This window comes from Stegostoma tigrinum, chromosome 36 (assembly GCF_030684315.1).
Source record: "Stegostoma tigrinum isolate sSteTig4 chromosome 36, sSteTig4.hap1, whole genome shotgun sequence".
Taxonomy (NCBI): domain Eukaryota; kingdom Metazoa; phylum Chordata; class Chondrichthyes; order Orectolobiformes; family Stegostomatidae; genus Stegostoma; species Stegostoma tigrinum.
Genome location: NC_081389.1, coordinates 212,347 through 224,416, shown reverse-complemented (window position 1 = coordinate 224,416; position 12,070 = coordinate 212,347). Strand labels below are relative to the sequence as shown.

Sequence of the window (12,070 nt, the reverse complement as noted above, 5' to 3'; positions counted from 1 at the left end):
TGTTAAGGCGTCTCACAAACACAAGGACAGTGACCAAAGACAGTGAAATCTGGAGGGTAATTGAGTGATCAGAAAAATTGGGAATGAGCTTAATAAGTGACAATCAAGCGTGAGAGAGAAAGAGAGGACTGATAGAGTGGAGCAGAAAGAGAGAGAGTGAATTATTGAGGTTGGGATGGATTTAAGTGAGGGAAAAGAAATTGGTCGTGAAGATCTCACCAGAATGGAAGGAAGACAGGCTCAATAGATTATTTCTGAAAGGAGAGAAATTAGATGTTTTCATAAGAAGAGGCTTATTTAATTTGCTTTTCTCGAGTAAAGTATAATGAGATCGAAGACATCGCTTGTTTGAGATATCATGGTGGACTTTTCCTGTCCTCTTATGCAGCCAGCACCATATCTCTTTCAGCCTGGATCACAACTGGCCCTCCATTTAATACATGTTTGCTGCTTGCACTTCTCTTGCTTTTGACTCTATTAAGAATCTTTGGACAAAAATTCCACGTCTGTGAACTCAAATCACTGGAACCTGCCTCTAAAATGCTCCCAGTTGCTTTGTTCATGAATGACTTACATCATTGATGTCATTGGGTATTTCACCAGTTTCCTGAGTTGCTCTCTAAACCTTGACTGAGTAGCCACATAAATAAAGGTATTTGTGCAGCAACTTAAATTCCGCAGCATAAAGCCGAAACGTTGAAATGTGAATTCTGAGTTGTTGTAATCCCTTGTATTTACACCAGTTGTGTTATAATATAAGAAATGTAAGACAAACACCAACCACAGAAGGATGAAGCTGCCAGATATGCTGAAAAGCAAAATGATCGATTTCTTTCTGCTCTTCATCTCTGGGTCAATATGATTCTGTGCTTTTCTTCCACCCGTTAGTCCTTTACGAACACGACTGGCCACTAAGATGTGTCGGACAGTCAAAACATTGAGCAACAGAATTACAGTGAAAGGTAGCAATGGATTCATAATCTTGTCAAACCAATCAAATCCTATCCACCCCGGGTCAGTATAAAAGTTTGGTTTTATATAACAGAGCCATGGGATATTGTTGATTACCTCACCAGCTTCAAGTATAAAGTAAAGGGGGATACTTTTTAAACAGAACAGAATACAAGTTATTGATAAAACCAACAGGGTTATTTTCTCAGTGCAGTACTTTGTTTTCAGTTTTTGGCAACAAATGGCGACAAACCGATCAAAGGAGAAAGTGACGGTGAACCAAACAGAACAGTCAGTTGCTGCACACCTCAGGACATTTATAACACTGCATACAGGTGTAATATACAGGAAAGATCCCGGGACATAATAATAAAGTACGCGCCACAGCATGACCTCGGTGATGATGACGAGTAGGTCTGCAGATGCCATGGAAACCAGGTACCGAGAGGTGCAGGTGCAGAGGCCACACTTACCCTGGGACAGAATGACAATCGCCAGTAAATTAACTGTTAAAAAAAAGTGAGAGGAGACAAAACACAATTATAATTTATTTGTCAATGCACTCTGTGTCTGACTGAAAGAGGGGGGATGGAAATTCAGCATGTAAAAAAAAGATCAATTTCAAAAGGATGCATAAAACAAAAAAACTCAATGCAATGTGCTAAGATTCCACTGTCATCTGAATTTAAACTTGCCATTCCATGATACTGATTATAACAAACAGAGTTAGTGAAATAAACCATCCAAAATTCCTTACTTCAAGGATCAGTCATCAAATGGATCAGACTCTCAGTGAGGTCATACTCATGCCCTGAATGGATAAGAACCCTGTGAGAGGATCGGAGTTAACTGAGAACCAAACCTATCCCCGGATTATGTCTATCCCATCAACAGTTCAGATACCATCAGGGTCAGAAACTTCCTGGTTTTTGGAGTGACAATGTTCAGTTTGTTACAATTTTGTACAAGCTGAGATTCTGCCTTGCCTTGCTGTGGACCTTCATCTTGAATCTGAACTCAGGATTCATACACATTACTGATGATAACCAGGACTACCCCTGACATGTCCATACACTCTCCAGATTCCATACATTGAAACATGGAAACATAGGAATTAGAAGTGAGAATACGCAACTCAACCCTTTTCGCCAACTCCACCATTTACCATGATCATGGATGATCATATTCTGGTCTCAACTCCACCTTCATTCTGTCCCCTGTATTCCTCTATCCCACTTCTCATCAGAAACTGATCTATTTCCTTCTGGAGGTAGTTTATTGATTCTGCTTCCAACACACTCTGGGGCAATGAGCTCCACAGATTCACAACTCTCTAGGAGAAGTGCTTTCTGCTAAGTTTTGAGCCTAGCTCCTGTCATTCAATTTCGATGCCCTCCTGTTCAAGACTATCCCACAAGGGGAAACATCTGTTAAACATCCACCTTATCAATCCCCATCAGCATCTTCTGTACTATAATCAGACTCCCATCATTTTTTTGAACTCCTGTGACTATAAGCCCTAACTGTTCAACTGTTTATCATCTGACGGCTCTTTATCTCCTGTAATCAATATTGTGGACCTCCTCTCAGCTGCTTCCTGTGGCAGCAAATCCTTCCTCCAGTAAGGAGAACAAAACTGGACACTGTACTCCTGGTGTAGTCTCACAAATGCCTTATACAGTAGCAACATCATTTCTTTACTTCAATAATCCAGTCTTTTTGGAATTAATGCCAGGTTTCTATATGCCTTCCTTATTATATGCTGCAACTGCATACCCACTTCCTGTGATTCATGCACAAAGATGCTCAGATCCCTCCATACTCATGCACTTTGAATCTGCTTCCAATTCAAATAATAATTTGCCCTGATCTTTTTCCAGCCACAATGGAAAATTTTGCACTCATATACTTCTGGATCTTGCATGATTCAATAGAATTAGAATTAGAATATCCTTCATTGTTGGATTGTACAGATCACTCATTCTCATAAACTCAAATTATGGCTCCAATTTACTGAGGCATTTATAGAAAGGATCATTTAATCACAAGAACCAAACAATGTTGGTGCCTCCTTCCATGCAAACATATCCTTCCGTGAACAGTGACCAAACCATGGTAATATTTTGCTGCAGTATTTTTCTGACATTATATGTCACGTTAACTACTCTACAGTTTCTTTGTTTTCTCATTATTTTCCATCTTTCAAAAGCAATGTTACAATTGGCAAATTTCAGTTTGCAAGGGCTGTTCCAGAATCTGTGGAACTTTTACAACTCTTAGATAGCATGTTCATTACCTATTGCAGAACATAGACTGAAGTCCAACCGTTCAAAGGGTGATAGCCAGAGAGTTATCCAACATGGGAATAGACCGTTCAGTCCAACCCATCCATGCCGGCCAGACATCCTTATCTGATCACATTCCATTTGCTAGCACTCGGCCCACATCTCTCTGAACCCTTTCTATTCATGTGCCCATCCAGATGCCTTTTAAATGTGGCAACTGAACTTGACACCATTACTTCCTCTTCTGGCAGGTTCCACACTTGCACCACCCACTGTGTTCTTTTTAAATCTATCCCCTCTCACCTTAATCTATTTCGTTAACTGTGGACTCCCTTTCCCTCAGGAAAATGACCTTGGATATTCACCGTAATCATGCTCCTCCTGATTTTATTAACCTTTATAAAGTCTCTCCTCAGCTTCTATTGCTACAGGTAAAAAGGCCCCAGCCTCTACAACCTCTCCCTACGACTCAAATCCTCCATCCCAATACATCCTCGTAAATCTTTTCTCAACCTCATCAATTTTAACAACATCCTTCTTGCAGCAGAGCAACCAGAGTTATACACAGCATACTAAAAGTGTCCTCACCACCATCCTGTGCTGATGCAACACGAGAACCCAAGTCCGATAATTGATGCACTGTCCCCTGACAGCAAACTTCCGAAGCGTCTTCCTCATCGATCTGCCCACTTGTAACTCATTGTGTCATATAGTCTTAGAGATGTCCAGCCTGGAAACAAACCCTTCAATCCAGCTCATCCACACTGACCATACATCCCAAATTAATCTCGTTGTTTGATAGCACTGTCCAGAACCTGACCATTAGGTGTATATGTCCTCCCTCATATGCCTTACCAAAATGCAACACCTCACATTAATTGATATTAAACTTTATCTTTATCTGCCTTCTCCGTCATATACTCATCTAGCTGCCTTTTAAATTTTATAACTCTGCCTACCTCCACCACTTACAAAAAATGTTGTCCCTTTAGTCTTTTTTAAAGATTCTCATCTCATCTTAATCCTGAGCTCTCTATTTTCTTTATTTTATAAACCTTTATTAGAACACCCCTTCTGTTCTGACTTTCTAAGGGAAAGAATCCCACCATCTTCACCCTCTCCATGAAACTACAACTCTGCAGTCCCGGCAACATCCTTGTACATATTTTCTGCACCCTCGCATGCTTAACAGAATGCTTCCTTCAGAAGGGCAATCAGAATTGTATACAATATTCCAAAAGTGGCCGAATCAATGCCCCGTATAGGAGCAACATAATGTCTCAACTCCTATAGTCAATGCTCTGACCAATAAGAGCAAGAGTGCCAAATGCCTTCTTCACTATCCTACCGACCTGCAACCCTCCTTTTTGGAACTGTGAACATACACTCCAAGGTATCTTTGTTCAATTACACTATCCAGAACCTCACCATTAGGTGTATATTTCCTCCCTTATTTGTATTACCAAAATGCAACACCTCACATTAATTAATATTAAACTCCATCTGCCACTCCTCAATCCATTGTCCCACCTGATCAAGGCACTCTGAGATGAACTTCTTGGCTGTCCACTATACCATCAATCTTGGTGCTGATATTCACGTCAAAATCATTAATAGAAATGACAAATCTTGGTGGTACAGGCCTCGAATCTGAAAAGCAAATGCCCAGCACCAACCCCTGTGTTCTCCCTTGCAGCTAGTTCTGTATCCAAATGGCCAGTTTTCCATGTGATCGAACCTTGTTAACCAGACTATCATGCAGAAACTTGTCAAACAGCTTTCTAAAGCCCATATAGTCAAGATTCACCACGCTGCCCACATCATTCCTCTTTTGCACTTCCTCAAAAAGTTCAATCAAGTTAGTGAGTCATGCACAAAGTCATACTGACTATCTGTAATTAATGTTTGTCTTTACAAACACATGTAAAACATATCCCACTGAATCCCCTCTGACAACGTGCCCTCCACGAATGTCTGGCTCATCAGTCTATAGCACCCTGGCTTCTCTTTACCAGATTGTTTGAATAATGGCACCATGTTAGTCACCATCCAGTCTTCTGGCACCTCACCTGTGGCTATCCATGATGTAGATAAGCAAAGGGTGCAGCAATCACTTCCTCTTGGGTAGACCTGATCATGTCCTGGGGATTTATCTACCTTTATGTGTTTTGAGATGTCCCGTGCCTCCTCCTTTGTGATATAAACACATTTCAAGACATTGTGATTTGTTCCTCTAGGTTCCCTAGCTTCCATATCCCTCTTCATGCTAAACACTGATGCAAAATACTTTTTTAGTATATCTCACCCAGCTCTTGCAGTTCCACACATTGGTAGCCATGTTTATCTTTAAAGGGTACTATTCTCCCCCCAGTTACCCTTTTGTCCTTAATGTATATATAGAATCCCTTTGGATTCTCCTTAAAGCTGTAGCACCCTTATACTCTTCTGGGGATTCTACACCTGACATATGCTTCCTTATTTTTCTTGGCTAAAACCTCAATTTCTGTAAACATCCAGCATTCCCTGCACGTATCGGACTTACCCTTTACCCTAATGGGAATGTGCTGTCTATGCACGCTCGTTATCTCATTTGAAGGCCTGCCACTTCCCAGCTATCCCTTTTCCTGTGAATAACTGCCCCACATCAACTTTTGGAAGTCCTTGCCTGATACAGTCAATATTTTCCTTCATCAAGTTTAGAACTTGAACTTTTCAATCAGTGTCCATCCTTTTCCAAACATATTTTAAAACTGATGCAATTATGATCATTTGTCACCAAGTGCTCCCTGACTGACACCTCAGTCACTTGCCCTGCCTTATTTCCCAAAAGAAGTTCAGGTTTTGCTGCTTTGCCAGTGGGCACATCCACATATTGAAAAAGAAAATTTTCTTGTACATTCTTAACAAATTCTTCACCATCCAAGGCCTTAACAGTGTGTTGCAGCCTATGTTTGGAAAGTTGAAATCTCCTGCCAGTACCACCCTATTATTATTACGGATAACTGAGATCTCCTGACAAATTTGCTTTTCAATTTATTTCAGACTATTGGTGGTCCTGTAGTACAACTAGGCAATCTTACCTTTCTTGTTTCTCAGTTCCTTTCAAAGTCAGCTCCAATGCTGAAAAAACACCTCATGAAATAAATAGCACATAGAGCCACATCATTTTTCCTGTCCTCCATCTTGGAGTACACCTTCAAGGAACAATGTACGCGCACTCCAAGATCTCTTTGTTTGGCAAGACTCCCAGAGCCTATTACTAAATGTACAAATCCTGCCCTGGTTTGCCTCTCCCAGTTTTCTTCCATTTGCCCACATGATCATACCTTGTTGACCTTGCTCTGTGCAGTGTTGACATTCTATCCTTGCACACCTTCGTTAATGCCCATTTGACATCTCAATAGCTTCTTCACCACCATTAGCAATCTCTGCCTTGCGATTCAAGCACTCTTATCATCTGGTCACCATCACTCTTACTGCCCCCACTCCCCATACTGGTCTACAGCAAAAAATCATCATTTTCAGCCCTTTTCATGTTCTGGGATTTGACATGTTTTTGTCCTGGGTTTTTCCAATACTTCTCTGTTTTAATCACACAAATGTGGGCATGCTTTAGCTCCTTCATGACTTTCCATTTCTTGTAAGTAACTTCTAATGTTGCAAACAATGTACAAAGTCTCAGTCATTTTCACATTCCTGATGCAAATTTTTCCGACCACTGCTTCACTCAGTCATGATTCCCTCTACAATGGCAAGGGACTTGACCAGCATATCGTGGAAGCCAAGGCAAGAGGGATAATCTATGTCCCTGCTTGTAGATCATCTATATTAACGGTAAACCAGTGCGGTGTGAGGGCTAAATGCTTTGGCACTCAACTAGCTCCAGTTTTCCCTCCAGAGAAGGATCTATTTATCACAGGCCTTTTTCTTTCTCTCAGTCTACAAATTCTCTATCCAAGCAAATATTCTAAACTTAACCACCTGTCATCTGAGCACCCCAGTCAATCTTTCATTTGGCACCTTGTCAAATGCCTACTGGAAGTCTAGATGTATCACATCCACCAGTTCCCCAATGTCCATTTTATTGGTTCCTTCATCAATGAACTCCAACAAGTTTGTCAAGCACCATTTTCCCTTCATGAAACAGTGCTGACACTGGTGAATTGAGCTGCAACTTAAGTTCAGTTCAGCATTCCATACTCTCACATACCGTGTCAATACATTCCAAGATATCACACTTCCTTTTTAATGGGAATGCAGTTTACACACGATATCCTATGCTGTTTCAGACCTGATGCTTTCCTTATCATTCTCCAAAAATGTGATGAAGTGGCAGAGTAGGAGATCCTCTGTGGGTTGATGGCTTGGGCAGCCCTTTCCCCTTTACCTCCATTCCGAGTCGTGCTCAATGGTTTGTTACCAGACTATGGGATAAGAACATCCTCCTACAATTAAGAATTAGACTACCCAGGATCCTTCCACTGTTTCTTTGAGTCAGAACATGTAGCATGATGGGAAATCACTGACCATTGTTGATTTTTAAGATCTCATCGATGAGAAATGTCATCTTTCTCTCTCTCTCTCTATCTATCTATCTTTCGCTCTCTCTCTCTTTCTCTGTCCTTTCTCTCTCCGACTGTGATCTATATTTATCATCTGGCATTGCACAATAATGACATCCCATTCTCTCCATCTCTGTGGTCATTGTTTAGGCCATCCTTGTTGAGGCATTTGGCCATGTATCCTAAAACCTGAATTGAAGGTAAACCTGCAGAAGAGGTGAACAAAGATGTACTGTGTGTGTTTAAAACTTGGAAGTTATTTTTGAAACTTTGCTCCTCATGACTGTGATTTATCAGTAATTAGCATTTCAACAAAGATGTAAATCTTGAAACTGCTCCAAATCTGATATGGATAGGAGACTGTTGAAAACTTGGCAAAGAGAAACAGAGATTCATCCCAACCATGCATCAGGATGAGAAGATTTGTGTTTGTAGTTTTTCCAACAATTATAGAGGCATATAGTGGCACGTAGAAGGAGGCAGGGTGAATGTCAGTAATCGGACGGATTGCAAAAGAAACTCATCATGTCTCAAGAAGTGATAATGGGAACTGCAGATGCTGGAGAATCCAAGATAACGAAATGTGAGGCTGGATGAACACAGCAGGCCCAGCAGCATCTCAGGAGCACAAAAGCTGGCGTTTCGGGCCGAGACCCTTCATCACACAAGAAGATTGAATTTTCAGTATTTGCATCTGAATGAGTGAGTGCATTCTCACATCTGAATGCCTGGAATTGGGACCATGTGGGAAAGCTGATAAATGGTAGAATTGCTCAATCATAGAGATATATAATGCAGATGAGAGGCCTTTCAGCCCATTGAGGCTGGGCCACCAAACTGCATTATTACCTGCATCAGTCATACATTTTTTTTTCACACTAGACTCATAGCTTTGAATGTTATGACATTCGTTCAAGAGATTTTTAGAAGTGGTTAAGTTACCACCTCAACTATCCTCCTATTCAGTGCATTCCAGATTCCCACCACCCTCGAGGTGTAAAATACTTTATCTCAGACCCTTTCTAAACCGCTAGCCTTTCACTTTAACAGCATGCCCCCTTGCTATTGACCTTGAGACGAAAGGCAATAGCTGCGGCCTATTCACCTTGTTCATCCCTCTCATAATCTTATCCACCTCAATCAGGGTCCCCCCTCAACTTTCTCCATTCAAACGAAAACTGCTTTAGCATATCCAATCAGTCTTTACAGTTAAAATGCTCTATCCCAGGCAACTTCATGGAGAAGCTCCTCTGCACACCTGTCATTGCAATCCTTCCTATAGCGTGGTGACCAGGCCTGCACATAGTATCCAGCTGTGACCTAAACTAAGATCTGTACAGCTCCAACATGATCACCATGCTCTTATAATCTATGCCATGACTGCTGAAGGCAAGTTCCCCATGTGCCTTCTGTGCTAACACATTAACTTGTCCTGCCATTTTCAGGGATCTATGAACAAGCAATTGAAGGTAGATTAGATTAGATTCCCTACAGTGTGGAAACAGGCCTTTCTCCCCAACACCGCCCTTTGAAGCATCCCAAATACCCCTGAACACTACAGGCAATTAAGCATGGCCAATCCACCTAGCCTGCACATCTTTGGACTTGGAAGGAAACCGGAACAACCGGAGGAAACCCATGCAGAGACAGGGAGAATGTGCAAACTCCGCACAGACAGTTGCCCGAGGCTGGAATCGAACCTGGGATCCTAGCGCTGTGTGCTAACCACTGAGCCACTGTGCCGCCCAATTCAAGAGCCTATTGTTCTTCTGAACCTCCTTCTATCCCAGCATTCACTCTGTGCTCCTTTGTAGTGCCCCTTGTTCTGAAGTGAATTGCTTCAAGTTTTGGAAGCCTTGGTATATGAGTTTACATCCCATCAGACCAATATGTGTACATCTTCCTGTAATCTAGCATCTTGCTCCTCACTGTCAGCCACCAGGTTAATGATCATGACAGCTGTAAACTTACCTATTGTCCTCCAACATTCTCATTCTGATTATCACAAACAATAAAGAAACCAGCAACGATCCTGTGGCACATCACCGCAGACCAGGCTCCGTTCACACAAACAGTCCTCCAACACACTCTGCCTCCTGTCACTACGGCAATATTGACTCTAACTTGCCACTTTACCCTGGATCCTATGAGCTTTTCGCCCTCAGTTTCCAATGTGAGGTCTTGTCAAAATCTTTGATCTGCATCAACCATCCTACCGTCTTCTACACATTTGGTCACCTCCTATAATATTTCACTAGATTTCTTACGCATGACCTAGGCCTGAATATGCCATGCTGACTATCCCTGATCAAACCCTACCTTTCAAAATGGAAGTGACTTTTCATCAACATTATCTTCTCCAATGGTCTCCAGTTCTGCCTCGTCTATCTTTATGACTCTCCTTGAAAACAACATGAGATTCCCTTGAGTCCTCTAACACCTCCTCTGTGGGCAGAGAAAATGTATAAGTTTGGGTTAGGATTCTAGTGAATCTTCAACCCTGATCTCCCCCAACAGCCGTGATACAACCAATCCACACCTGGAGATTCTAAATCTACCAAAAACCTCCAATACTTCCTCGCTTCTGATGCCGTTCTGCTCAAGCATTTCACAATCCAGCTTCTCAAATTCTGTATACTCATCCTCCTTCATCTGATTAAAGTATTAATGATTGAAGACAGATTAAAGTATTCATTTATTACTTTACCAATGTCCTCTTGCCTTCATGCATAGATTGACCCCTTGGTCCATAACAGATCATAATCTCCCCTTGGTTATTGTTTTTTTCATTATATATTTATACAACATACGGGGCTCCTCCTTAATCTTGCTCACCAGTTGTTTTCTCATACCTCCTCTTTGATGTCCTAATTTCCTTCTTTGGTTTGCCTCACACTTTCTATGCACCTCACTGTTTTGTTTTGCCCCCATTGTACATGTTATACGTTTGTTCCTTTCTATCTCGTCCTGAATATTCTTAGACATCTGATGTTCTCGGCGCTTGTTTTTCTTACATTTAACCCAAAGGAGAAACATATTGGATCTATTGCTTGACTCTCCCAGAAATACATGGTGAGTCACTGTGTTCAGGTCTGCTCCCATTGGCTGACTTGTCATCAGTCCAGAAATTTCTAGTGGTAGATAATCCTAGCAATAACTTCACTCAAATCATTGTTCTTCACTAAGGTCTGTTTCAGCAGTTGAATGTGTTTCTCCTCAGGCAATAAACTGATGTGAGAACATATGACCAAAATGCACAGCATTTGTGAGGAACTGAGATAACTTAATGAAATAACCTCTTTAATTCAGTACAGTTGAACAAACAATACAATGTCACATAACGGGTGTCTTTATAAAGGTGCTTCGCAGATTCATATGTGAGAAGATCAAGGACAGAATAACACGACAATCCATTCGGATACAAACTTACACAATGGCAGTTGTAGCATCTACTTACCAGGAACACCTATAGCAACGAGGATCAGGTTGTAAATTTTCTCGATGCCATCAACTGGATTGTGCATTTTTTGCACGAAATCACCTCTCCGTTTGAGAGGTAGGCAATCTGTTTTCATTGAACCTTGAGTGATTGCATTAGATGTCATTGCATTTATATGCTGTGGGAGCTCCATGGGGAATATGGGAATATTGTGATTGCAGAAACTCTCAATGTATTTATTTTAAATTAGGCACAAATCAGCAGAGCAGGTAATTCTCTGTTGCTGAGATATATTTGTAGTGCCGTTCACTTGGATAATACGGTTCACAACTGTGAACGAAGAAAAGTGATGTTTTTCTTTTCCCCCCAAAAAATCAAACTTCTCACAAACACGATCAATACAATACTCAGATCATTTTCTCAGTGCTGTCATTCCCACAACTCGAAACACTGTATCGCTAAGTTTCACATGAGAGAGTGTCTCTGCCCTGATCGTTCGAATCCACTCTCAGATAAAGCTGTCTCCTTTCATGACGGTTAGGTGATAACAGCAGGTCACTGAGATCATGTTTGCAATATTAAACTCATACAACATGTGAAATTAGTTTCATGCCACAGACTGACACGGTCTGATCCCTTCAATCTGATACAGCAGCACAAACTCATGCAATGTTTAAACTGAATGTAACACCTCAATAATAAATCTCACCAATTGTCTTGCACCAGTCAAAGAGAATGCAATTTACACAGTTTTTACCATTGTTCTGATCTGAGTACAGTTCCTCCAATCAATGAATATATATTCACATCTACCAGTACTCAGATACCGTTCT

At 41.2% G+C, this 12,070-nt stretch overlaps 1 protein-coding gene across 1 annotated transcript; it reads right to left on the bottom strand.

Annotated features, from left to right (window-relative positions):
- Positions 1 to 570: 570 nt before the first annotated feature.
- Positions 571 to 11,403, bottom strand: LOC125446739 (probable G-protein coupled receptor 139). Its single transcript, XM_048520511.2, has 2 exons — positions 11,256 to 11,403; positions 571 to 1,457 (listed from the first exon to the last, which is right to left on the bottom strand). Exons 1-2 carry the CDS (start codon positions 11,401 to 11,403, stop codon positions 571 to 573), a joined length of 1,035 nt encoding a protein of 344 aa, XP_048376468.2.
- Between the last annotated feature and the right edge of the window lie 667 nt (positions 11,404 to 12,070).

What these genes read in the sequence shown, in the direction of transcription:
- LOC125446739 (XM_048520511.2), bottom strand. Translation starts at nt 11,403, where the DNA reads ATGACATCTAATGCAATCACTCAAGGTTCAATGAAAACAGATTGCCTA. An exon ending in CGTTGCTATAGGTGTTCCTG is followed by an intron (nt 1,458 to 11,255) that starts GTAAGTAGATGC and finishes TTTTTTTAACAG; the next exon opens with TTAATTTACTGGCGATTGTC.